Here is a 27,670-nt window from a genome sequence, read left to right on the forward strand (position 1 = left end):
CGCTTTTTTAGATAGGGAATGTTTAGTGGCTCTAAAAAACTAAGTAATCTTTTTACATAAAGAAACATTAACGTCTTAATGTACAGAGATTTGTTGAGAACGGCATGTTCAGTATGAAATAGACCTATTAAGGGTCGTACATAGGTACAGGGTGCCACATTAATAAGCACTCTTCTGATTTAATTTTCAAAAGCAAAGTGGAAGCGAGAGAGCGAAAATATGAATGACTGTTCTGTTCAGGCACTTTCACGGACAGCTCATATTCTGTAAATAGAGGTCCTTCAGATGCGGCGCATGCTTTGTATCGCCTCTCCCACAGCTGCAGTGAAAACACCGGTGTCTCGCTCAAATGGTATTTTAACAATATTCATTAAAGCGTCTACTTCTTTTCATAAACTGTGTACTCACTATACCCAGCAATAACTCCTGACATCTAAAAATGTTTATTAGGGCTATTTTCGAGCCACGTTGCTAACGTTAGCCTGTTTCTTACTAATATCGCGCGAGAGAAACCAAAGCACCTCCAAACATTTTTTTAAAGTCAGTATTTTAGATTTTAACAAAGGCTTGTGTAACATATCTCCTTCAGTAGATAACGAATAACGGAAATCCCGGATGTGAAGTCCAGCATCTGCGTGGAGGGCAGCTTCTTATCTGCCCTCTGAGCTGTATTAACATGAGAGCTATATTTCTGTTGTGGATCCACTCTTGTGGATAAAATACACGGTGTACCATTCCTGTAGGTCAGAAGGGTACTTAAAAGTACTATTTTTTTGAGCGAAGTTTGTAGTGATAGCTACAGCTTATGTTCCTCGTGACATGTGTTGGAATTAGTTGTGAGGGAGATTTATATAAATATTTATACATTTTTTTATTTATTGAAGAATGGAGTGTGAGAAATAAGTCAAGGAGAAATTACATTTTTAAAATCAATTCTTTTTAATGAGCATATGTGTCTATTACATATCATCTATGAAATTCTTTTTTGGTATTTACAGGTTATAAAGTTAGTTATTGTATTAGAAAAGCAATGAATATGGAGCCTATACAGCCTTTGAGGAATGCACAGGTGCTGGACAGGTGTTGTAAATGGTGTTTTGTTACTCGGTCACATTTAAGAGTCCGTTCTGGTTGAACTCCAGGAGCTGTTCACCACCTACAACTAGTTATCCCGTTGTCAAACTTTTCACCATTGATTTGTGCATTCAGTCACTCATCGCTGCCCCTGAAGTTGACTGACAGCTGAAGGAGTGGGGGATGTGCAGTCTGACAAAGTGTAACAACTTGCTGTTTCCTGTGTTCCCCAACCCTCAATGCATGATGTCTTTTTTGAATTAGAGCACAATAAGAATGCACTTGTTTTCCTATATTTGCTGCGTTGACAGCATAATCCCCATATATCCGAAGGTGATCACACTCAAAATGTGCGTTGATGTATGATGACCCTCGAGCTGTCGACCCTCTTGTGTGCCTTTTTCCTCTAGTGCCCAGGCAAATGACCTGATGGAGGAAATGGGTGATAATGCAAACAGATAAGGCTCTTGGTACCTGTTGACCACAGTCAGAACCTCCTAAATCAGGACCCTCTGACATGGTGCTCCATCAGTGCCTGCATCAGTGACTCCCACAAGGCATTGAGCCCTTATCTGCAGTGGCCCCTGCTTAGCATTCACGCCATTCACGCGAACAATGCTGCCTCTTCCCGCTCATTGGATCTGTGACTGACAGTGGGTGTTGGTGCACTTGTGTCTGACTTCAGCCACTATCTGACGCTGGGCTGTTTATCCAGTCCAGATTACCCCCACCAAGACACAATAAAGGGTGTGTGTCTTCCTTGCCACTTCCCATTCTGTTTTTCTAGCTGCATGTTTATAATGGAGCTCGCTCTCTATTTGGCACATTGGTTTCCTCCTCAGGAGGACCTGTATTAGTTGGAAAGGGGGAGGGCTGAGGCAAGAAGGGCTGACTAATGGTTGTAGAATCAGCTCACCACCCACTGATCAACAAGCGAGGTGGAAATGCCATCATGACCAGAAAAAGCAGGGAAGCAGCAGATAAGAGCATTGCCTTTGATAAACAGCTAATAGTGAAGTATGACTAATAGCTGAGGTATGATGTAGTGGCCTTAGAAGAATCTGGAAGCTTTTTCTTGACCTTTGTTGGCTAAGAAAAGGAATATTACTGGTTTGATAGGTCATAAAGTAGGTTTTTCATTGAGGGCACATCTAGACTGGAGCTTTTGAGCTATGTGTAATCTGCTTTGGGTTTTCATCATGCAGCTCAGATCTCATATTTGATGAGGCTCATATCACAGAACGGGATCTTGGGATTCCATGGCTCCATAATGGCTCTTGTGAAGCTGGGGCATTATAAAAGGTCCCATCATCAACCCCTGTGATCAGTATATCCTTCCCTGCCTGCTCTTTATATTTATGAATGGCACAATCCCATAAGTTCAGGAGCTCGGGAGGGTAGCGTCCGATCACGTGATACAGCACCAAGCGAGGAATGTGCAGGACTCTCCCCTCCAACTCTGCTGGAAAAACAAAAAATAGAAAAACTTTGATGCCCCATATCATAACGACTGTCCTGTGTGTCCCCTCCCTCTTCGTATGTGCAGTGATGCTGAGGAGGGTAACGGGCGGTGGCGCAGTCAAAGGGGGGCACAGATAGTCGCTGTGTTTGATCTGAAGGTCGCCAGCCCCTTGCTGGTGTTGAGAGATTCTTGGCGGACGAGGCTGGCTCTCATTTAATAACATGAAGGGGAAGCGGACCTTTCTCTCATAATTAGGCCTAATTACCCTGTAGGTGTGGACAGACGGCCCAAGAAGAGACAAACTGCCTTTATCCGTGGACTTTGAGTCAGATTACCCAGAGCTGTCTTATCTGTTACAGGGCCAGCAGGAGCCTCAGTCCTCTCTTGCCTCTTCCCGCTGGCTCCTAAAACCAGCTCAGGCGTGTTAATCAGTCTCCCTGATTTAGTATTCTTGTGCACGATACACAGGTTTAATTAGGTGTAGCTATTCTTTTTTTCATTGTGAACATGCTTAATAAAACAATGGCCACACAGAGAGTCTTCCTGTCTTTTATAGTTCACCTTATGAAGGTTTCTTATGTTTATTAAAAAAAGCAACCCAGTAAATTTTGAGTTCTTTGACCTGCGTCTGCATTTCTTTGACCTGATCCTGCTGCCAGCTTTACTGCAGCTCGACCACTACAGCGGATGTGCATTCACAAGTGAAAATTACTGGCTTGAAAAATGCCAGGGCAGATCCCCCCCTTTGCTTTGCTTCCTTCTTGAAAATACATTTTGGTGACTTCGAGTCACCATGTTGTTTGTTTACAGTGTCTTTCTCTCCCTTCCTGAGCTGCCTGCATGTTTGTGTTTGGGTTTGTAGCTGACTCGCTTGCAGCCGCGACAGCAGGCCCATTGTTGGGCCAGTTCAGCGACTGGAAATGCTGACGCCTGGAAAACCTCACTGAGGAAGTAGTGGCTGGGGGAAAATGGCCATTATACTCATCCTTTGGATGTGCGTTTATTTTTGCAGTTCTCGAGCCCCTGCAAAGCGCGTGTCCGCCGCTGACTCCGGCTGTTGTCTTTTAGGTGACGGCGAGCTGCAGCTGCCAGTGGAAAGTTCTGCGAGTCGAAACAGCAAGCCAATGAAAACAGCCAGTTTCAGGTCTCAGTGTGACTCGCAGCTCAACACTGGAAGAGGACAATAAGGGAGGCATAACCCACCTGTTACCAGGGTTAGCCCCCCCCCTGTCACACACTCACACAGGCCCAGGACTAAGGAATGTAGTCTTACCCACCCATTCACAGGAGGAGCAGCTTCACTGATAGACCCATAAAAATACTGCTGCCATCTTCTTCATACCATACAAAACAAGTTTGTACAGTTGTTGCTTTAAGGCGTTTCTGTTGGTTCAGTTCCGAGAAAAGTGTGACATTAATGGTCAGTATCTTAAACATTTCCAAATTTCAGTCTCAATCTTGTCGTTGGAGATTCCACAAATGTCTTGCACTTATTGGTTGCTGTGCTTTCAGTTCTGTACAGCTCCAGATCCAGCTGAGTTTCAGTCTGGATACTGTGCCAGTCCGCCAGGCTTTGAGACCTCTCCTGTTCTTTTCTCAAGGCCTTTGTGTGATGTTGTAGCATGACCAAGCAGTCTGTCGGCCTTTGTTAGGTACCTTTCAGGCAGTTGAGTTTTGTCATAATAATGCATCAGTAACATTTGTTCCACACTGCTGTCAGACACACAGAGGGTTTGCAAGTTATTGTGAAAAGTTAGGACACCTGCAGGAATTATGCTCAGAAAGTTTTGAGCACTTAATTCACATAAAGTTCTTTTTAATGAATGAAAATTTCCTACTTTTTCTGAAATGTATTAATTTATTAGACCAACTTAATTACAGGGTAAAAAAGCTGATGCTTTTTTTTTTTTCAATTTCTGCTTTATATATTAATCAATAGTACAGCTGGTGAAATAACCGTCATTGTTAGAACATGGGACTACACTGTTATGTGCTTAATTAGGGAGGTTGATCGGGGGTCTCTGTCGCTCCGCTTCACAGATTCACATGGACAATTTAACCACTAACCTCCTGAAATGAGCTGCTCCTGAATGCCTCGGGCTCCAGTTTCAGTGTCTGCTGATTGCAGAGAGCAAGGGTTATGATAAGTAAAAGTAGGGGAGGGGAGTGAGTCGGGGCAGGAGAATAAGGCTTCCAGTTTTAGGTACCTGTGGGGATGCTTTGGAAAACAATGCCATTAATCAGTTGGTGTAGCAGCCAAGCATTATAGAGAACTTATGTTACTTTTTTGTAGATTTTGGTAGACTCCATTCTTTCATTGTGTATCCTCAGATTTACTCTATGAAACTGAAATCAGGGCTCTGTCAGGGCCTGTGACTCTTACTATTATATATCTTGGTTCATATTTGGAGTAAATGTGTTCTTGCAGAACATTGTGTTCTTCCCTATACTAACTGCTATCAATATACTGGACACAAGTGGGACATATCAGCTGATAGGTGGATAGATAATGTCAGTGGCTGATTTTTACCTGTTATGTCATATCGCTTTTACACTGGCTGAAAAAGGTAATTCTGTGTCACCTCATCCAAAGCTTCTCATTTGATCATCTCAGATTTGCCAAGGGGAAAGATACACTTCTCTGAACCCAGTTCAAAGGTGATGATGAAAAGCAGTTAATTTGTTAATGATGATCTTTTTGTTTTACTTAAAAAATGGAGGAACGAATCACAACAAATACTGAATAAATTAAGGCAGAGAAATGTGGGAATAGCTAAGCAAGTTTGGGCCTGGTTAGTACTTGGATGGGAATGCCTGTAAGCTTACAGGGGTGGCTGTAGTGCTGATTGCTCTCCGATGCATCCATTGGAGATAGAAAGCACTTAGGTAGAAAAAGCATAGAAAAAAGCGCTTATATGAATGTGTGTGAATGGGTAGAAAAAGCACTTTTATAAGAACTACCAATTACCATTTACATATACGTGGGCCACATGCCTGTGCAAAACATAAATACTAATAATAGCCCAGTTGGTGCATCCGTATGTTTTGTGTTGGCAAGTGTCTTTTCATGTAGTTTGACACCATGATTTTAAACATAGATAGCATTTTATTAGCTGTGATATCAGCCATTCACATGTGATTGTTCAGTGTTGAAGCATCATTTCCTTGCAGCATGCCCGTGGTCAGGTTGGTTTCCTCAGCTGCCCAGCCTACAAACAGCTTAAAAGCCCGAGCTGTTACCTCTGCCTCTGGGACAACGGCTGTAGATCAAGAGGAATGAGAAGCTCAGCTCTCTGTGTTTACAGTAATTCAGCTGTCAGAAGTGGTGATATATGACATATTGAGTAAGAGAGGTGTTTTCACGCAGACTAGAAGGAGGAAGACCGAAAGAGAGCCACAGGGTCTGTAGCTACTAACAATGGAGAAAATACAGACAGTGTATAAAACATCTGTCTGCTGTGTGGAAGAGAAAGGGTGAAGCACCTCAAGGAGGCCCGTGCTCAGTGTTTGTGCATAAAAGGTTTTTGCTTATTTGACATATTAGGTGTGCACTTCATTTCTATTTTGTTCATCTAAAATGTGTCCAATTATCCTGTTTTGCATAAAATACGTTTATCAGACGTTGTGCAGTCTCTGAGAGGTATTTGTGGAGCAATCCAGTGTGGACTGTAAGCATTTTATTGCCATCAGCCTCAGAATACACTACTGTCACGTGTTACATTCAGATTTCATGTTCATGTTTTTCTTTTACAGTGACCGCAGCGGCGCTAGTTTGCAGCCTTCTTTCTGCCACGTTTTGATTGCTTGACCAAAGGATGTCTCGTCCTTCTCCATCCCCCATTTACACCCTGAGGGGGGCGGGCGGACCCCTTAACACACTTCACTTTAGCTGCCAAGGAGAGGGCACTCCCCTCCTGTTCTCTGGGTGAGCCACGATTTGCTCCTTCATATTTTTGAATGTTAGTTTCTTTGAACAAGAGTAAATCTTACCATTTTTGTAGCTACTGTAAAGCAGAACCAGTTTAGTGTAAGGTTCTATGTACGTGATGATCATTAAAGATCCTTTACAAAGCAGCATCCTTGTTTTTGCAGGTCAGGAAAGGGTGCCATACATATCTGGAACCTGAACAGCAGGAGGGCAGAGAAGATCATAGAAGCTCACTCTGGTAACTCTGTCATCTGGGTCAGCACACTGCAGTCAGCAGATGCACTCATCAGGTAAACCTCTCTCAGCTGTCTGGTTCTTACCTTTATTTTCTTAGCAAGGATTTGTGAATAAGAAATGTTGTTAGTATGTCAGTTGTGGTTTAATTCTATGCAAACTGTTTGATTTTAAAAAGTATATAATAGTGAATAACTGCAGATTTTCAGCTCTGGTTTCGCTCTTCCTGTTGGTGGCGCAGTCAGGGCCGGGACATGCAGGTCTGCTGGTGGGACGTGAGTGAAGGTCGCAGTGAGCTGGTGGAGTCTGTGCGGACTGGCAGTGTTGGATACTGTCAGTGCTCCCTTGTAGAGATGAGCCCTGCAAATTACCTTCTGGCCTACGCTGGGGAGCAGACGGAGGAGGTTAGACATCAGCAGTGTCAACATTCAATTGTCTTTACAATCCATGTTCATCCCCCGCCTCTTTATCAGCACATGCTGGCATATGCTAAATCTCTGAACCTAAAGGGAATCTGTTTCCAGTTCAATATTTTTATTCCTGGTCTCCACAAGAGTTACTTTTCATGATCCATAGATCCAGATGATACTTGTCCTATACTAAGCCTTGGAATTCCTTCAGTCCATTCTTAGTCTAAAATGAGACATTTTAGCTCCTTTGCTTCTTTTTACTTCTTACTGTCCGAGCCTTGTGAATAAAAAGTTTGAACAACAGGTGAGAACTTGAGAGAACTATATTAAGAACATCCGCTTTCACTGATGTCTTACCATATAATATGATACAGAACCAAGAGTAGACAAAACTGTCTGAAGCCTGAGCTGTTGGCTCACAGGGATTAGCTGTACTTATGCTGAACTCATTATTTGAAACTTCAGCTATGTTTAATATGAGCATCTGCTATTGTAACTGTATAGACATGAGGGAAAACAAGGGAAAGCTTAAAGGTTCCTATTATAGATATAATGTAATTAAGTTAAAAATGGAATCTTTTTCTTGAGGTAGAGGAGTTTCTATTAGTGAGTGTGACAACTTTTTATTATAATATCTAGAAATGTTTGCCACACATTTTCACAGGAATGCAAGTCTGATTACATTACATTGAGTGTTATATAAGTATTATACTAACTATTACTTGTTACTTTTCTTAAAAGTAATGGAGTATGTTGATTAATTACTTGCCAGAGAAAGTAATGCATTAAATTATTCGTTGCATTATTTTCTTGTTACTCCGTAAAATGACCTGAAGTGCACCATCACATAATGGCCAGTCCCACACAATAACACAACTCCCTGTCCTAACAAGGAAACACATTCAGTCTTTCTTTTAGTTTTTATGTATGAACACAAAGCAAAGATGAAAGCCAGCACAAAGAGACCTCAAAGCGATCACAACAGTGATTCTACTTCAGAAACATGAACAGGTAGATCACCTGCTGAAGTTCAGGCTCTGGCTGCCAGGCTGGGGTCAGCAAATGCTCAGCTTTAATTTGTGGCTCTTTCTGCCTTTGACTCAATTTGCAGACAAACACAAGTCAGCTGATTGTGGCACAAGTGCTCAGGAAGAAAGAAGCATGTTTGGTTGTTACATAGAACTGAAGACCGATTGCAATGAAAATAACAACATAATTGTATCTGTAATGTAATTACTGAAGTCAGTTGTTTAATGCTTACTGAAAAATGCAAAGTGTTACTTCTGACACTGCAGATTCGACTGCATCCGTCCGCATTCAATTAAATTCCCATTTGATGAGTAACTTGATGCTCCGTTTCATTTTCAACTGACATGGAAGGATTTCGTTAGCATATAAATAGCTCGGCTTTTTGTGTGTGCAGCTTAATTGGTTTAAACCGTCTGAGTTGAGTGTAAAAACACATCCTGTATAAACCTGACCAGACTTGCTGTTGCTGTTTAACTCAATGGAATTCACACATATTTGTGGGTTTTGATACCGTAAGTGTGCTCTCGGAAAATTGTGTTCCTCAAAGTTGTTTTTGTTGCAAGTTCTGTCATCTTTCCTCCGATGTTTTGCATTTGATGTGATCCATAAGCGTATTGAATCCATTCAGGTAGTGTCAACATGACACATGAGCATGCCCTCTGCAGCCAGAAACTGTCAAACTGTGATCTGAATGGCATCATTAGCAAACCTTGATTTTATGCATCAGTGTGCACTTTTGAAGGTCAGGATCTTAGTACTGACCACCAGCTAAATGTTGGTTAATTGTGGTTGTGGTTAGTAACATTCTTTTACCTGAATGCTTTTGTCTAAAACACATGGCTTTGAGAATTCCTAAGAAAGCAAAGCGCAGTTTTAACTGTGCTTTACAGTAAGTAATGAGCATGTTCCTGCTTAAAAGTCAAAGTAGCTGTTTACATTTTTGTCTTTGAATGGTGGCTTAAAGAGAAAAGAATCCCAGCCCAGTCCTGATGGTGGAATGAAATCACAGTTTTGTCTGTCTTGAGGTTAATTTTCTACACCCACACGCCTGTTTGGTTTTGTGTGGAGCCAGTGTCTGAGTGGTGAGGCAGGATGGGGCAGCCAGCTATTCAGCCATCTTTTATTGCCTCCAGATTCATGTTACGTGCTCTTCTGTGGCAGAGCTACACTTGAAAGGGAAGGAGCGGTCACCTGATCCAGTCAAACGTGCCTCTGCTAACCTCGGTCCAGTGGGCCAGGCATCAGGGCGCCTGTGACTCCCAGCACCTCAATAATGCCATTGTCCCAACAGACACAGACAGAGACACACCTACAGACCCATAAACGGCAGACCAAAACAGGCCACACTCCATTTTGGGCTCTCCACCCCATTCCACAGACATAACTGACCAAGTCAGATCCCTATCATGCATCTGCAAGTAAAAACACACCCATTAATGAATTACCTTAAGGAACAATACTGAGGCACTTGCCACATAGCATTCACAGTGGCATGATTCAGCGCCTCGGGCAAAATACGGGGCGATATTTAGATATGTAACCGAGACAGGCAGCAGTTTCCATCTGAAGCTATTTCACGTGGTTTTATTGTTTACTGCTCACAGTGAGATTCCTGCCAGCAGCTTTGCTGCCACGGGAGAAACATTAATTAATAGCGTGGGTGTTTTATTTATGGGCAGTGTGATGCCACACAAGAACAGTGATCACCTGAGGCACAGAGAAGTCCTTAAAGGCCCTCTTTGTCAGGCACGCAGAGGTAAACATGCAGGACAGATGTGGCTTAGCGCTAAAATACAGATCGCTTCCTTTAAGGGCTGTTTAATCTGAGGCCTAATGAGAATGAATATGAGCAGTGTATATCATCCGCGTGGAGAAAGTCGAAGGAATGAGCTTTGGTCAGGATGTGTGGGTACACACACTCGCACGTGCACGCACACACATCATCATTAGTCTGTGTATTTTTTATCAGAATCAGTGCCAATGTGTGCAGGAAAACACCACTCAGGTCGCAGGGTGAGCCTTTAGCAGGATTTATTATAGACAGTGAGGCGGCTGCTCTGCGCTGATGGATGACACTGTACTGCTGGTTGGAGGGACTTGGATCCGTGGAGGTCCTGAAAAAGCAAGTATGGATTTGGGTTGCAGGTTTGTTACTTGAATGCAGAAGACAGACAAATTCCAACTTGGCAATTAGAACTTGTGTGTATATATAATTTTGTGCCAGTAATGAAAACAGATTAATGAAAACACATACGCTGCCATTTTTCGCTTTTGGGGTGAGAGATAGCAGTCCTGTTTGGCAGGAACACGACCTTGATTGGGATGAAAGCATTTTTACGCTGATAGATTGCCATGAAATTTTGTACAGAAATCCATTGTTCTCTTGGGATGTGTGCTACTGATTCTGGTGACCCCCGGCCTTTTTATCTTGACCCCCTTAAATATCTCAATAGCTGCAAGATGGCGAGACACCACATTTTGTGCAGGAAAAAAAATCCATCATTATCCTTTTCTTTGCAATGTAATGGTACCCTTTCAGTTTTAACCTGTAATTGTCACGTGTTCTCCACAGATCAAGATTATCGAGCTGCCCAGTAAGACTGCAGTCTGCACCCTTGTGCCAGAAGAAAAGCTGGGGATGGTCATGTGTCTACAACTGTGGCAGGTAAGCATCAGTTTAAAGTGTTTTCTTCAAAGATATTGTTGAGTTGTTTTAATTAATGTTTTAATTAATTGTCTGTTACTCTATTTTTCTGCATCATTACCAGCACACACTGAGAAATGCACAGATACACCCAGAAAGGGCCCTATGCCGCTCATTTACAGCCCCCCATCTTTTTTGACATTTGTGTGAGTCATAGGTCAAAATTATTCTGATTTATCTTTGGAGCTATTTTATTTCTATTTCCTCTCTTCAGGACAACTTTCTTCTGATTGGTTGCCCCTCATATAAATATATACATTTCAACTAAAATATGGTGGAGCTTCTGTGCTCACATGCAGAGATGTGTTTCTTAGATATCGTCTAGTACAAAACTGTCTAAAATGTCTTTTAGAACATTTTGCACAGGTCTAATTAGGAGCCACCAGTGAAACATAACAGAAAATAAGGAAATTCACAATATGATCAGTCACACTATCCAAAAAAAGAAAATCACACTGACAGCCAGAGAACGATGTACCTTTTGTTTCATGACTGTTAATAAAAGCTCACACATCCGTACATACCTGCTTCATTCTGATTGGACAGCGGCCCACGACAAGTCGCTAAAGTAAACAAAAAACACACACGTGAGATGCGGCTCGTGATTTACAGCTCGACAACTCGTCCTGCATCATTTTTTCCAAGCGTTTCTTCTCAGCTGGCAGCGAGTCCCAACACTGTAATTAGAGTGTTTGGAAAGGCCGGGGGTTCACAGCCATATATCAGCCTGCAGCTGTACATCCAATCTGATCTGGGCAAAAGAAGTTACAGCTTTCTGTTTTGTGATTGCCGTTGAAAGTTTTATTTTCCAGCCATTAACGCAACCCTGTAATTATTTTTATGGTTAATTATTAACTCTCCAGGTTTTGGGGCTGCAGGGAGGGACTGAATGGGGGGTTTTGATGCAAGGCTGTGGATGGTTTGCATAAATTTAATGAGCTGTGCAGTTTACAGGCAACAGAAATCAAAACACAGCTTATCATCTTGAACCCCAGAGTGAGGCAAGCTGCTGGCCTGTGCACACTTAGCCCAGCATCCCTGTAATACTAATTAGAGTTAATAAGTCAAAAGCAAAGCCTATAAAAGTGACATTGTTTGTGATGTTGTAGAGAAAAGAGTCTCGGTGCCTGCTGACACCATGTTTGTGTTTTTTCTTGTTTGCCTTTGATTTCACTGTTGCATCCACCTTTCATCATCTGATTTATGAACCAAAGCTGGCTGAGCGTTGAGTGCCAGAAAACATAATGATCAATTATATCATTATAAATTATATAATATCTTTGTAATACAGCACAGGCAGCTGTCTGACTTCAAAGCCGAAGGGCCCAGGTGATTGTAAATCATTTCAGGCCGATTCCTTTCAAAGCATGTTCATCTGTTACACTGACTGAGTGACTCAAGAGTTTCCGAGCGCAAGAAAAGACTGAAAACCCGGCCCTGTCTGTGTGCATCTGTGAATGCATACAACCCCTTCTTTCACTCACTATCAAACACACAGCAGGTCTTTCCTCAGTCACGAGAAGAAAAAAATACAAACGTTATCTTGCCTTTCGCATTAAATGCTCAAATGCTTCCTACTGCCTCCTTAACCTGACACAGCAGGAAGCAACGGCTGAAACAGCTACAGTTAGGTCCTTATATATTTGGACGCTGACAGTTTTTTTTTTTTTTTACCTGTTTACTGAGGGTACCCACGTTCAAATTGGGTGAAGGGTTTAGGAGTTTCAGCTCCTTAATATCTGCCATCTTCTTTTAAAGGGACCAAAAGTAATTGGACAGACATTGTCTCAAAGGCTATTTCACAGGCAGGTGTGGGTAATTCCTTCCTTATATCATTATCAATTAAGCAGATAAAAGGTCTGGAGTTGATTTGAGGTATGGTGCTTGCATTTGGAAGACTTTGCTGTGAACAGACAACATGCGGTCAAAGGAGCTCTCTATGCAAATAAAACAAGCCAACCTTAAGCTGCGAAAACAGAAAAAAAAAACATCTGAGAAATTGCTACAATATTAGGAGCGGGAAAATCTACAATTTGGTACAGAAAGAAAGAAAGCACTGGTGAACTCAGCAGCACAAAACGACCTGGACGTCCATGGAAGACATGCGTGGTGGATGATCGCAGAATAAATTCCATGGTGATGAGAGATCCCTTCACAACAGCCAAACAAGTGAACAAGACTCCCCAGGAAGCAAGTCACTCATAAGCCTCAAGAGTAGAAAGGCTAGATTGGAACAAAAAAGCCAGCAGAGTTCTGGAAAAATCTTCTCTGGACAGATGAAACCAAGATTATCCTCTACCAGAGTGATGGCAAGACAAAAGTATGGAGAAGGTGTGGAACAGCTCATGATCCAAAGTGTACCACATCAACTGTAAAACACGGCGGAGGCAGCGTGATGGCTTGGACACTAATGTTTGTTGATGATGTGACACAGGACAGAAGCAGCTGAATGAATTCTGAGGCGTTTAGAGACATACTGTCTGCTCAGATCCAGCTACATGCAGTCAAATTGATTGTCAGTGTTTCATAATACAGATGGAAAATGACCCAAAACATACAACCAAAGCAACCCAGGAGTTTATTGAAGCAAAGTAGTGGAATATTCTTGAATTTTCTTTAGTTTTGTTGAAGACCCAGCATCTGGTGATGTGGATGGGTTCAAGACTTCAGGCTGTCATTGCCATCCAAGCTTTTTCAACCAAGTATTAGAAATAAGATTTTTATTGTCAGTTATTGAATTTGTCCAATTACTTCTGATCCTCTGAAAATAAGGGCTCGTGTTTAAAAAAAAAATCTGTTAGTTCCTCACATTTTTATGCAAACTTTATATTTAACCCGCTGAATTAAAGCTGAACTTTAACTGCATTTGAGTTGTTTAATTTAATATTCATTGTGGTAACATACAGAACCAAACAAGTAAAGAAAAAGTCATCTCTGTCCAAATATATATGGACCCAACTGTATCCCCATCTCTCCACCCTGCCTCTCCCTATCACACACACTCCAGGAAGAAGCCACTGCCAATTATCTCTTCTCTCTGTCTTCGCACTCGCCACCCCTCCCTCTTTTCTTCCCACTGCTGAGACGAGAAGCGATTATCCTCCTATATTTTTAAGGCAGACTCACCAACAGATTTATTGTCAGCCTTTAAGACCTCTCTGCAGGAGTTTATGGAAACGATTAAGTCTTAAGCAACGCTTTCTTCCAAATTTAGCCACAATTCACTCCATTAAAATCCCACCTAGCCCTTAGTGGGCTATGACATAAAGGTGACAGAGCTTATTATCAGGGTTTTCTGCATCTGATCGGCTAGGAAGCCATGAACGATGGCGAGTGGAGGAGGAGGAAAGCGCCTCCACATGTGGGTTTGACTTGTGTGCCGATGTCAGGCTTGGCCAGGGGGACAGTAGTGATATATGATGTGCAAGGCTTTTAATGTGAACAGAGGCTGGCGGGGGGAAAGGAAATGTTCCTATACAGATATCCATCACTCTCAGCTCATCACCTTGCAGCCTCGTGGCCATGACATCATGGTGAGACCGGGACGAAAAGCGAAGGAGGCGATTGGTTCCTTATGTTGAAGCAGTGTCTGCCCGAGGCCTGTGGTGGCCACATCAGCAAACAAACTGGTCTGAGGGTTGTTCGTGATTTAGGCCGGAATCACAACACAAGGAAACGACACCGAAAATTTATTAGCTTCATGATGCCATTTTTCTCCAGTTATCTTGTTATGTTTTTACTTTGTGAAAGCAACAGTGCACAGCTGAATAGAGAGTAGATTGTTAGTGTAAATGACTCCTTTACATTGTCCTTGGCAAAAAATACAGAAAAACCTATACGCCTATAAAACTATATAATATAGGTTAATATAAAAATTCTCATGTATGATGGCTGTGGTCCTGGGATCATAGCGGATTCTCCAGTCTGCACCCCAAATTGTTCGTGATGCATCGTTGGTGGGTGAGTGTGTGGGTAGAAAATGTTTAAGACATGGGTGAAAGTGGCCTGTAGTGTAAATAGCACTTTGAGTGATCGGTAAGAGTTGAAAGGTGCTATCCAAGTACCACTGACCATTTACATACCTTATAATAAACAAGGACAAACAGTACAGAACATCACCAATAAATGGCACATATTAGTTGCTGTCAGTAAAGTCTGTGATGTTTATGGCCCTGCTTTGTGACAATCTGCCCCTGTAGATTACCACTATTTACTTTAACTTTTTTGAAAAAATGAACATGACTAATTTTAATATTGAACACAAAAGCTAAATGGCAGTTACAGTGGAAGTTGCATTCTTCTGTTTGTCTTAACCAGTTGTATCAAATTTAAGGCCCGGGGTCAGCACCGGGCCAGCAAAGACCCGAACCCGGCCCACTGGAGATGTTTAGAAAATACGACGGAGGGCATAAAGGTTTCAACTTTTTTACTGTATATTCATAAATTTGACAGCTATTCCTGTTGATAAGGATTCCCCACACAGCCATTTATATTACAACAAAGTAGTTAGGTAAACAATTTAATGACAGTTTTTCACCATGTACAATAGAAATTTTGTTTAAAAATTTTTTTTCATCAAAAACTTTGTTTTATAAATATGAGACAGTCTGGGCAGTGACCTGAGATGTCCTGATAAAGTTGCACTTCTTTATCTTATATTAAAATATATCAGGGATTAAATGTGCAGTTAAATGTTTTTACACTGAAAGTGAGTTTCACTCATCTCGCCCACATCAAAGTGAGCTGCACATGCTTTATGTTTCTAAAAGTAGTTTGACATCCCTGGTGTAAACTGAGGCATTGCACAAAAATAATAAGTACAAATGTTTTTTTTGATTTTATGATGTGCAAATCATCAAAAAAAAATATTTGTGACCAGAAATCGAACTGAAGTGCTTCAGGGCTGCAACTGCACTTTTTTCCTGAGAAAGAGGAACTTTCTCAGAACTGTGATTTAATCTGCTCACATTTGTGAATAAAGCTCTTAGTTAGAAAATGTAATGACCTCTATAACAGTCGTTAAACTTTTCTGTAAAGATGTCTGGATATGTATTCTGGAGGAAAATAGAAAAAACTTAAAAAGAGGAAAAGAGGGTTATAGGAGAATTTTCACTCTGTTTGACATGGTAAAATTGAGAAGCGGAAACATTCTGTCTGATTGTGAAATTTAAGGTTTTGCAGCTTTCTTTAAAAACAATCATTTCAAAATTGATGGTTACCTAAAGCAAGCAATTTGGTGATGAGTTTTAGAAAACTGTGTAAATATTTTTATTGCCTTACATAATATGTTATATGTATAACATAAGTATTATGTATGTTGATTATGTTGACCAATATCATGTACCTGTGCACGTCATATTTGTAGTTTCTGATGCTTCAGCGGCAGGTGGATTTTAAACATTAAACACTGTTTCAGCAGACAAGAGAAGGAAGGAAACGAATAAATGAATATTAATAAAATATAATATACTTAATATATTCAGTACAAAAGCGCTCAGAGTGTTAATTGTCAAACAGGACACAGCTACACCACCTTACAGCATGTATATCTCACTAGAAGTCTTAATACAACTCCAAGACTAAAACAGTTGGGATGCAACTGGTTTTGCAAATCTCATAAACCAATATTTTATTCACAATAGAATCAATATGTAAAAAAACTGCATTAACAAATTGTGGAACAATTTTGGAACGGTGTTCATCAAAGAATTTGAATACCTGAATGCAAAGTCTTTACCAGTGCATAATATCATTCAAAGGACCAAGATGAAAATATGTACTAGATTCCAGCGGGTCCTTGGGCTGCGCTGCATTGCAAGCAGGCACATTCTGTCATAGGAGTCACTGCATGAGCTCATAAACACCGTTTGCTGTTCCGTCTACACATGCAGGATAACACCCTATCATGCACATCATGAACATGATCCAGAAATTGGTCCAAAGCCCTTTTAAAATGGACTGAGGGAAAGTGGAACCGAATGAAAATTTGCAAATTCTCTTTTGGAAAACATGGAGGCCGTGTCCTTTGGACTAAGGAAAGGAGAGACCATCTGACTAGTTATCAGTGCTCAGTTCAAAAGCCTGCATCTGGAAAGGCACCATCAAAGCTAGATGGATGACCTTTTCAAAGAGGGCCTTGAAGGAGGAGCAAGACAACCTTAAACTGTCTATGCTTCTGCTTTTTAAAGATGTGTTGCTGCCATCAAATGAGTCAGTATTTTTATTAAGATGGAATTTTTTCTTGGTTTAAACGTTTGGTATTTCTGCTCTGTCCTTTTGTGAATAACATATGAGACAATGAGATTTGCAAATCATGACATTCTCCTTTATTTACATTTTACACAGCATTGGGGTTGTGATATGTTTACAGTAGAAATGGCACAATGATGTCTTGGCATATTTGCCAAAAGAATGAAAATCGGCCTATAGGGCACCTCTATAGCTCACCTGGTAGAGTAGGTAATCTGTATGCTGAAAGGGTGCAGAGGCCATGGTCTAATTCTGCCCAGATCATTTTCTGTGTCCCATTCCTACTTGCTCTTTCTACTCAGTGAGTGTCCTGTGCACTAAAACAAACGGAAAAAAAATCAAATAAATCAGTCTCTAATTACGTGCTAATACGCTACATAAATACAGCTATGAAAACATGGCTGAAAGTCACATGACATTGCCATCCTGGAGACGACACAGAGAAGTCTCCTCCGTTGGTCCTGCATCTCCAGCCAGCTTCCATCCATCTTTCCAGCTGCTCTTTGGTGATGAATCTTCTCCCTGAGCCCCAGCCCCACTCCAGCAGAGAGCCCTCTTGTAGAAAGGCCTGTGGAGGATATAATGAATTACATGTCTACCCAGGGTTCCCCGACCTCTGACCCATGACATCATCAATCAGCAAAGTCCTACACTTAAGTGAAACGGTGGGCCCCTAGCCTGGAACGCTTAGCCCGGTCCCTGCCGGCAAGCAGGGGCCACTGATTTTCACGTGTTTTTATTTGTTTTCATAATCCCTTAGTGTTCGTCCTCGCTGATGTGTTTGGAAGGAATACACGACTCTGTCTATAATTTGTTTAAAGCTGCAAGAAGAGAAATATAGGGCGTTAAGTGAGAAGAGGACTTGGACATGAGTAGGGAAAAAATGGCAGACACGGCCTCCTTGCACATATGGAAAAAATTTCTTACCCTCCTACCTTCCGCATGGCACTGTGCTATTTCTGGAGGCCTGGCGGTATTTTAAAGTAAAGGCATGAGTTAGGATATACGTACATATCTGTTTCTTCAGGCCACATTAGGGCGTTTTAAGGAACGTATTTACGGTAGAACGGACTACAGTGTTTTGTATTTTTATGGAAAAAATTTGATTTTCAGGAAGCGGGATGATGGGAAAATCTCACCAGGTGTCCCTCCCTCGTCCTTCACATCTCGCCTCCAGCAGTGCCTATATAAGGCAGCTACTTTTCACCAGCCCACCTTTATGTGCTTGTCCACAGACATAATTTACAAGCTCAGCTACACCTCCACACAGCCTCTGAGCCGGCTTGATTATACTGCTGTAGAGGAAGCGAGCACTCAGAGGTTATCTGTGGACTCACAACAGTGGGAAGGCACAGCTTTATTATTCTTTTCAAATGTTACACTGCTGACTTTGCCCCATTAATATGCATGCAACTCTATTTTATGGTCACCATAGATTGCTCTATATATTTAACAGAAGATTCTTTTTTATTTTGTCTGATGCCTGTTTGCACACTTGGTTTCATTTCATTTCATGTGATTTGAAAGATTTACTCTGATGGATTCGCCAGTTGTAAACATTCAAGCTGGATCTGGAACGTCCGGAAATGAAATGGATGTGAAGCCAGATTATGTGTCGGGTTTGTACGAAAGTTCGATTTATTTATTCTTTTTAGATCGCGAGTATGCAGTTTGAGAGTATTTTTTGCAGAGGAGTTATATTGGTAGCAAAAATGATCAAAATAGAATAAAATAATAAAACATGAACACATTAAAGTGGAGAAAAACCAGAACATTGCATAATGAGGAGATAGTCAGGAAGACATGAACACAAAATCTCAGCTACATGTCGAGAAAAGCAGCATTTTTTCAGCGTTTTGCTTTATTTCACTACCTTATGTAGTATTCTATCTGTGCATGCTTGATGTCTGTGGCTTAGTAATATAGATGAGGAGCAAAGTGAGGAGTGGTGTAATGGAGTGCTGGAAAGAGAGAGCAGCAAGCTGACGAATGGAGCGTTTCTCTGAGTGTCAGCGGGAGCTTCCAGGATGATAACCTCTGCTCCTCTCAGTTTCCAGCATTGCGCAGTGGTTTCCGTGTTTTTTTTTTTTTTACGACACAGCTCTCATCTAACAGCTTAACTCATGCTTCACTTTCTGTCCCCTCTTCTCCATCTTGCTGTCCCTTCTCCTTCCTCTCTTCAGCCAGACTCGGGCTCTGGGCCTCTCCTGTTAGCTGGATACGAGAATGGCTCTCTGTTGCTGTGGGACGTAACCCAGAGGTCCAAGTTGAGCCAAGTCAAAGCCCACCCTGAGCCTGTCATGTGCCTGACCTTTGACACCACAAGTCTGAGGGGCGTATCGGGCTCCTCTGAGAAGACGCTCTCCTCCTGGAGGCTGGATGGACAGAGCAACCTGCAGGTCAGTAGAGGACAGAGCGTTTGATCTGACTGGTCAGTCACTCTCAAACTGTGAAAATGTGAATTTGTTTGTTGTGATACACCTGCAGTAACCTCTAATCCGCAGTGATAACTTAGAAAAACATAGCTTTAATCATTGCTTTTAGCTAGCTGTATTAAGTATTTGTGACTTAAATTGATTTGTGCTTGATTTTAGCTGTTTTTTTCTGTTCGGATGTTTCAGTTGGGTCACTATGTACTTTTCTTTATATCAAATAATACTAACAATTCTGCCAAATTAGGGTTAAGTACTGAAGGTATTTTAGACATGATGCCAGGTGTCTCTTGAAGTTGAGATTTTTAATCTCAATGAGATTTTTTACCTGGATAAATAAAGGACTAATAATAAATAGAAGTATTCCAAAGGATACAACTACCTTGGTTGAGCTAGTCATGCTAATTCATATTGGTTACTGAAGCGTCCCTAGCTAAGACCCCAAATAAGCTGACCTGCTAACTAATTGTTGAACAAGAGAGTCCCTAGAAATAGTATAAAAAGGAACTGGCAGCAGCAGAGGAGTGTTACCTTTCTCTGGGCTTGCTTGGAAAACATCAGGGGCCAAAGAGGAAGAGGCTCAGCAGGGCTCCAGGGGCCATAAATCAGCTGCTGGTTACACAGCATTGGCAGAGCTGGGGGCCAAGGGCCAAGCTGGGGCTGTCACTCCAGAGTCTTACCACCCACATGAACATTGATACACAATCGCATACTAGACCTCGATATGCTCACGTCACCGTTGATTACAGCTGGGAAGAAAAATGTGTGTCATTTTCTGGTTTTAAAAAGAGGAAAATCAAGGCATACTTAATTCATTTAGCATACAACATTCCTCTTACCATAATTCTGTTAAAACACACAGACTCTCAAACATATGTCCTGTCTATACAATAAATTCCATGCCAGTGCATCTGCACTAACACCAAAAGAGATCATATCAGCTTGTACCATAATTCATTTTACATAACAGCCAACGCCTCCGAGACTTAACGCCTCATTTGAAGCTGTATTTTCTCTTGATTTCATGAGCAAAAGGGAATGCTCCTATTTTTCAGCCAACCCCCGTGAATCCGAGCCAAGGGGAACCTGAGGCTGATATAGTACACTCCTGCACAGTGAAAGCGGTATTATTCTTTCCGAGGCTTTTTACAAATGAATGCTTGAATTAGAAATATTTGCGAAGCTCCATTTTTTTTCACCCCTAAATATGTGTCTAGGAAAACACCGCGAAGGATTTGATTCAATCGAAAGGAGGAGGAGAGGGGTTTATTTGCTTTATTTTGCTCGAGCAACAAAATATTGATTCAGCGTGTAATCCAGGATGAGTATGACAGGCAGAAAGCACAAGGAGAGGGAAAGGATCCAACGGGGGCTTTTAAATTATTCTGAAGTGCAGCTCAGTGTGACGTCCAGACAGCTATCCTCAGTTCTTCCCACAAAAGTATTTTTGTGTGGCCATAGCAGGCAGGCAGGGGGGACCTGCCGGTTGGTGGACCCTGGCCCGGGGTCCTGACTGATGACCCTTGAGAGGTAATAAAAATATCAAAACCTGAGAGGCCCCTTAACCAAACAAAAAACACATCTGCAGTAAAGGGAACAGTAGTTCACAGTGGGAGGCTGCAATAAAGGCTGAGGAGGCTGTAAGTGCCACAGCATCCCACTTCCCACAAATTACCCCTGCGATACAGTCCAGTGCAGCAGAGCTGGCTGGATGCTTTTTTTTCTCCTTTTTTTTGGTGAAACGGTGGGGAAACTGAATGTGACACAATGCAGCGCAGTTATGATTTAGCGAGGCTGAAAGGCTGTGAAGTGAGCTTATCAAGGCCAGATAAAGACAGATAGCCTCAGGAATGGAGGTTAATGTATTTCACATGGCTTCCAGAGGCCTTTATCTTCTGCTTGACCTGGAAAGCCTGATATCATTTCATAGCATTTTCCCCCTCTGCTCTGGTGCAGTGTGCATTTTTGAGAATTTGTCAGGGTCGAGACTATGTTGTATAAAGACGTGAGACTTACAAGCTGTTAAACCAGATGGACGCTCATTTAGGTGGATGCTCACCTGCATTGGCACGTGCAGTGACGGGTTTCTCCTGGAGAGGGAAAAAGACAGCAGTCGCAGTCTGGAGAAGGGAAAACGGGGTATAGACAGGGGAAGATTAGCAATGTAAATCAAGCGTGTCTGACAGTGAGTTGTTGCTGGAGCTGATGACAGTTCTCTACAGGTGGACATCCTGCTCCTCACATACACAGCAATATAAAAATATCCCCTGTTGTCACCTGCACGATTTCTTTGGGAAACCACAATTCCTGCAACTGCTAGTGTCGAGTCCTGGCTTTTGGATCCGATCAAATCAAGCCCAACTTCAGCTGTGCTGCAATATAAAAAATCTTCACTCTTTTTATGGGGCATCACCCTTCCTCCTCCTCCTCCTATCTTTTCTGAATGGGATTGCTCACCTGACACATCCATCTCCTGTCAGCCAGAGCCGAGCTCTAACAGACAAGGTGACAAAAGGCTGTAATCTCCCCACTGCCAAGTGTGATTCAGGGACAGGGTGTGTCAGATATACCTGTGAAAACCCTTCCAGCCGCTAGACTCGAGTGAGTGAGCGATGATGGGACATTTCAGTAGATCAGTGTGAACACCAAGATTGGTGCCAAGACCAAGGTTAAAGACAGGAGGGAAGAAGAAGGGGGAAAAAGTGAAGCAAAGCACGAGTGAAACCTGCCAAGTGGACACTCCCTTTGAACGTCAGCTCGCTCTGGTGAGATGCTACGAAAGAGGATCCTGAAGTGTGAGTTTGTGTTGGATCTGTCATAGGCCCAGCTGCTGAGCAGAGCTGGTAGCCTCCTGACAGCTGAGAAATCTGGCGTTTAGACAGCAAACCCCGTTGTGTGTGTTTATCTGCATGCTGTAACACAGCCCAGGAAGGAGTGTTTCCAAAAAGGGAAGAAAAAAAAACAAGAAAAAAGAATGATGAAGACCAAAGATGGATTCTGTCTGTGATGAGATAGCAAGGAAGCAATCTGAGGAAAAATGGGGTGGAAATAATGCAAGCCAAGACTCCCCGGTTAGAGCTAATGGGTTTCATTAGAGACTGAGGACTGGTTAATGGCAGCACTTGAAGTCAGCTGCATTTTCAGTTAGATGTGGTGTGGCCTGACAGCAAAAGCAACAATGCTGCTGCCGGAGAACATCGAGTTAGAAAAGACAATAGTCTTATGTTCCAAGAGCAAAGACTTTTTCTGACATTTAGAAATAATATATTCAAGGGCTGCAACTATTTTTTAGGTTTTTTTAATTCAAATTAATCTGCAGCCTCAGAGCCAGTTGAAGCACAGCTTTATTTATTTGGCCCACTTTTATGGACCAAATAAATAGGTCATATTTTTAAAAAGCCAAATCCAATCAATTAACTGTTTGTAGAAGACAGTTTAAAAAAGTCTCATTTGAGCAGCAGGATTTTTGATCCTTTTTTTTTTTTGACATTTAGGAGATTGTTGTCTTTTCGAAAAAGCAGCTGCTTAGCTTAGTGTCTGGAATCAAAGTCTGGAATCAGGGTACATGGCTTTGTTCTAAATACCGAAGTCAAAATGTTTCTCAAAATGTTTTAATCATCCTGTTGTTTTTTCAATCATTATCGAAAACAACAACAACAACGGTCTCCAAAGTGTCCTAAGTGTAAGCAGATCATCTATATGATCAAAATTAATATGACTTTTAGGCTGCAACTCCCATTTCCTGTCAGGAAGATGTGATTTGCTGATAAATTAGCAGGTAAAGTGCAATTAAAAGTTAACCCCAAAGTGAGGCCAGCACAAAATTAATTGCAATAAAATAAAACCGGCCTGGATTTTTCTTTAAGTTTAGAATTGATAAATTGGCAGCTAATTGAATCTCACAGTTTTATTTCTCTTTTACTTCTCAGTCAGTCAGCTGATTGTTTCAGTCCAAGCTCCAGCACCTCGCGACTCGACACTGATGGCCGGCAGCTCAGGAACCGGCAGAGCTTCACATGAGCATCACTCATTCTAAATTATAGCACAAGGCAGCCATTTTTTTCTTTTTACTACTTTTTCCTCTCCACTTTCTCAGACAGAAAGTAAAAACAATTAACCAAGCAGCCTTGCTGAATGACCATCACTACTTCATTAGCCATTTACTGCCTGCAATTGACCCCTTAATGAAACAAATGCCTTTTCCTGACACAAACTATGGGAAGCAAAACAAACAAAAACAGACACTTAAACCCATCATTATCAGGACTCTAATGCAAACCAGATGGACAGAGGTAGGGGCATACCAAATACCTGAGGTAATAACAAAGCTCAGAACAATCTTTCACCCCTTAGTTTGCTTTGTATTTGTGGATTTGGCTCTGTTGGGCGAAGTGGGCACACGGTTTCATCCTCGCGATGATGGTTTGACTAACAAAAGAAAAAAAGTGAAATGGTATCATTGTCTCTTCTAAACTTGGCTTTTCTTGCTGTTATGATCAATGACATTCCTCCCTGCTCCTTCTCTCCCTTGCATTCCACTTTATCCACTTGGGCTATGAGTACCTGGCTTATGTCTTCCACATGCAGCTTGCGGATGGTTCCTGCCCAGAACAGGAGCAGGATAAATTCTCCCAACATCTCCTCCCCATCCAAACCATTAGTCTCCCTAGACACAACTTATGAAGTCAATTTTACGCTGTCCAGTTTGATTTCAGCTCCCACAGCCAGATGTTTAGGTCCCGTATAGCGATCCGGTGGAGATCTCTACCCTTCAGGAAAAGCACGTTCGCTTCTCCAGGAATGCCCACAACACCGGGGCCCTTCAGAGCACCATCTTAGCCACCATTCATTTTCATTTGTCAGAATGTTGCGCATTTAGAGAGATGGATACAGTCTGTGGGACGCTGTTGATCACAGGGAGAGGGGGCTGTGGCTAATCTTTAGCAGGCAGATGTTACAGCAGTGTATTTATCAGGTCTCTCTCCGCTGATCAGACCTTTCAGTGTGAATGTAATTCATCAGAGGTGCTTAAAGCAACACGGTCTCTGCAAACAAGCATTTCAGCGAGATGGTCTCTCGCTTTCTTCCAAACGGCGACACAGGTAACACGCTTACAGAATACGCCTCCCTAACTCCAAAACAAATAATGGGTCGCCGAGAGATTTACTCGCGGCCCTCGTGCCCTAATGTTTTATGGATGATGATTGAGTCCCAGGAGTATGCAGCCAGGTTCAACAGACCTCCAGCCTCACACTTGGACCTCAGTCATCAGATCAGCTGATAGCCCCCTCATTGTCGGTGTTTGCCTTGGCCACATTTTCCCAGACGGTAGTGATTAATTGACTTACTGATCTATTAAGTATGTCTGTTTTTTTTCTTGCCTCTATTTGCATGAAAAATGGGTTATTTGGTGTTACATTTACAGTTAGGAAAAAATGCTACATCCCATCCTTAAACAAGCACGAGGCTTGGAATACATACGAGAATGCCTTTGTAGTTGTGTTTTAGTAGCACACAGTCACCTGTTCAGATATTTTTCCTCTTTCTTTCTTACAGCTGCAGGACTGCGTGACGCTGGTCAACCCCGGGGTTTCCCAGCTGTGTATCCGCATGGATCGTAAACTTCTGGCTTCAGCAGGTTGGGACCACCGGATAAGAGTATTTGGCTGGAAGAAGCTCCGGCCGCTGGCGGTACTACAGTACCACACAGACATGGTGCTCAGTGTAGCTTTCTCTGACCACCGGGACCCCAGACAAAGAGTCCTGGCTGCCGGATCAAAGGACCAGCGAATCAGCCTCTGGTCAGTTTACAACGAGGGAACGGACACAGGCTGAGTCACTGAGCTCTGAGAAGATTTACAGATTTATGATCAATACTACATTCATACATTACAATCATGTGTGCTGATACAATATGGAAATAGATTGTGCTTCTCATGTACTGACATTACAGTTGAGCTATGAACAGCTACCTACTGACAACCACGTGAAACTCAGGAGTCCGTGTTTCACTCCTTAGCGCTGTACAGCTGCAGAATTAAAGCACTTCAATTCTTTTTGATACAGATTAAATAAAGGATCGTCTTCATGGTCGGAAGATGCCGGTGAATACATGATCACAACTGATTTCCATGTTCAGTCTTTACAAGTTAGACCAACTGCAGCATCTTATCAAAGTTGTATTGGTATGTTCTGATGTATATATACTGATTATGTTTTTATTTATCTCTGAGAATAGCGAGGAAGGGGTCAATGTGAAAATACAAAGAAAGTATATTGGTCTCCAAAATAAAATAAAATCTTTATTTTCACTCATTATATTTTAGTGTGCTTTTTAAATTTTTTTTTTAAATATATCATGTCAAAGCTGAACCACCATTATTTCCATTTCTATTAAGCTGACTGGAATTCCTGATGACTTTTAACTGCTCCATGCAGCTATGTGATTGTGTTGACCTATCTGAAAGGAGATTTGCTTCAGTGGACTTGAATTTAAGGTATACGCCGCACCTGAGCAGCTACGTAATCTCATGTTGTTATTCTAGCAGGCTTTAGTTTAGCACACAGGCCTTGCAGTCTGACCTGAGCTGTGTTTGTCAAACAAAAGTAAATCACAGCGTGGCGGGGGGGGGGGGGGGGCAGAACAGAAGGATAGTGGTTTGGTGTTGCTTTCCCTGATCTGCGTAATCAGTTTATGAGCTCATTTTATAAGAAGTATACCTGCTTTGAGATAAACTATTAAATGTGAACTCCTTTAGCGCTCGTGTCGAAACTTGTCAAGTTGAAAATTAAGCAAAGGTTCTGTTTAATTTGCCGTGTGACAGTTGTTAGCATTTAGATTTGTAATGCCGAATGCAGACGTCCTTTAAAGAAGATGACATTTGTCAAGAAGGTTAAGGGTCTTAAAGGAAAATCAAGATGTTTTGTTTTTCATTTCATTCTTTCGCAATATATCTGAGAGTCGACGAGCATCATGGGAGCTCATATGTTACTACATCGTGCCGAGAGGTCGGAAGGGGGGGGGAGGCAGAGCTTCAAACACCAGACGTTCTGCTTTGTAACGACTTTGGCTCCGGGGATGATCCCAAGTTGAGAAGCTCGTCATGGTGTACAGGACAGGCCTGAGAAATCAAAGAGCCAGAGCAGCACAATGGCCTTGAATCATTAGCCAGCATAGAAAAGACAAGGTCATTATTGAGACAAGCTGCTTTTCTGTGAAGCTGCTGCCAAAATTGTACCTGAACTTTAAATTCGTTGAAAGCTTTTATTTCACTTAAAAGTCCATGTATAAACCGTCTATCACTTTTTTTTTTTTGTATTTTTTAGTATCCCCCGCAGAGTATACGTTTTGTCCCTACACTTCCTGTGACACCTTGCATTCATAATGTCTTCCTAACTCCTTTGTTGGCTTTGAACAAACACTGGAGGTGATGTAGGCAAGCTTCCGTCCATTCTCTGATAAATCAAATGCTTGGTCCTATTGGTGTAGATGTCTGCTGAACGGAGCAGACAACAACCCAGTAGCTTCACAAGTGTCCGGCTGTATGGCGGTAAACCTCGTAAATCACTCCATAATGGATCATTTAGGAAGTCAATAAACGGGGAAGAGAGACTGTCTGCACAATAGGCCTTGTGCTTCACTTATCACCTAACATGTGTCTTCCTTGGCCCTTAAGGTCAGAGGTCAGCCTGGTTTAGGGATGGGACATAATCCGTTAGGGTGCACGTGTGTGTGCGCAGTCAATGCAGTCTCTCCCTAAGCCTTCATGGATTATATTACTAGCTCAGATGTCACACTGAGACTGATTATTTAGACATTGTGAAAAAGAGCGTCCAAAAGAAAATAACCCGTTGCCCACAAGCCAAGATCAATGTTTTACCTCACGGCTAAGTTGGTTTTATTTGTTTTTTCATATGTGAATTAATACAAATGTATCTAGGCTCTCGCTGTGTGGTGGGGATTTGTTTTGATGTTCCACGTAAAATGTCCGTCAGCAATATCACACATAGGATAAATCGTAGCAGGTCTCGCGCTGTTTGAGAGGCCGTCGTAGGGACAAATATGCAAAGCATGTGTTCTGTTGTTTAGGTGGCGGACTGCAGCTAGTTTACCTGGATCGCTTTCAATAAGTGTCCCCATGCCGCAGG

At 42.0% G+C, this 27,670-nt stretch overlaps 1 protein-coding gene across 2 annotated transcripts; it reads left to right on the forward strand.

Moving 5' to 3' along the window:
* The first annotated feature begins 256 nt into the window (after window positions 1-256).
* gnb1l (guanine nucleotide binding protein (G protein), beta polypeptide 1-like) lies at window positions 257-26,008 on the forward strand. Of its 2 annotated transcripts, XM_086313109.1 has the most exons (8): window positions 306-352; window positions 3,605-3,956; window positions 6,290-6,461; window positions 6,629-6,754; window positions 6,940-7,102; window positions 10,710-10,802; window positions 19,274-19,489; window positions 25,079-26,008. In XM_086313109.1, exons 3-8 carry the CDS (start codon window positions 6,352-6,354, stop codon window positions 25,355-25,357), a joined length of 987 nt encoding a protein of 328 aa, XP_086169235.1. In that variant the 5' UTR covers window positions 306-352; window positions 3,605-3,956; window positions 6,290-6,351; the 3' UTR covers window positions 25,358-26,008. The 2 variants fall into 2 exon arrangements, with proteins under 2 accessions (XP_086169234.1, XP_086169235.1); XM_086313108.1 differs by lacking the exon at window positions 3,605-3,956 and having other exon boundaries at window positions 257-352; window positions 25,079-26,007.
* Window positions 26,009-27,670: the final 1,662 nt, after the last annotated feature.

The sequence above is a fragment of the Aulonocara sp. 'chitande type north' Nkhata Bay genome, linkage group LG12, assembly GCF_057382095.1.
Source record: "Aulonocara sp. 'chitande type north' Nkhata Bay isolate Kocher_YH1m ecotype deep benthic linkage group LG12, A_spYH_male_GT1.1, whole genome shotgun sequence".
NCBI classification, from domain to species: domain Eukaryota; kingdom Metazoa; phylum Chordata; class Actinopteri; order Cichliformes; family Cichlidae; genus Aulonocara; species Aulonocara sp. 'chitande type north' Nkhata Bay.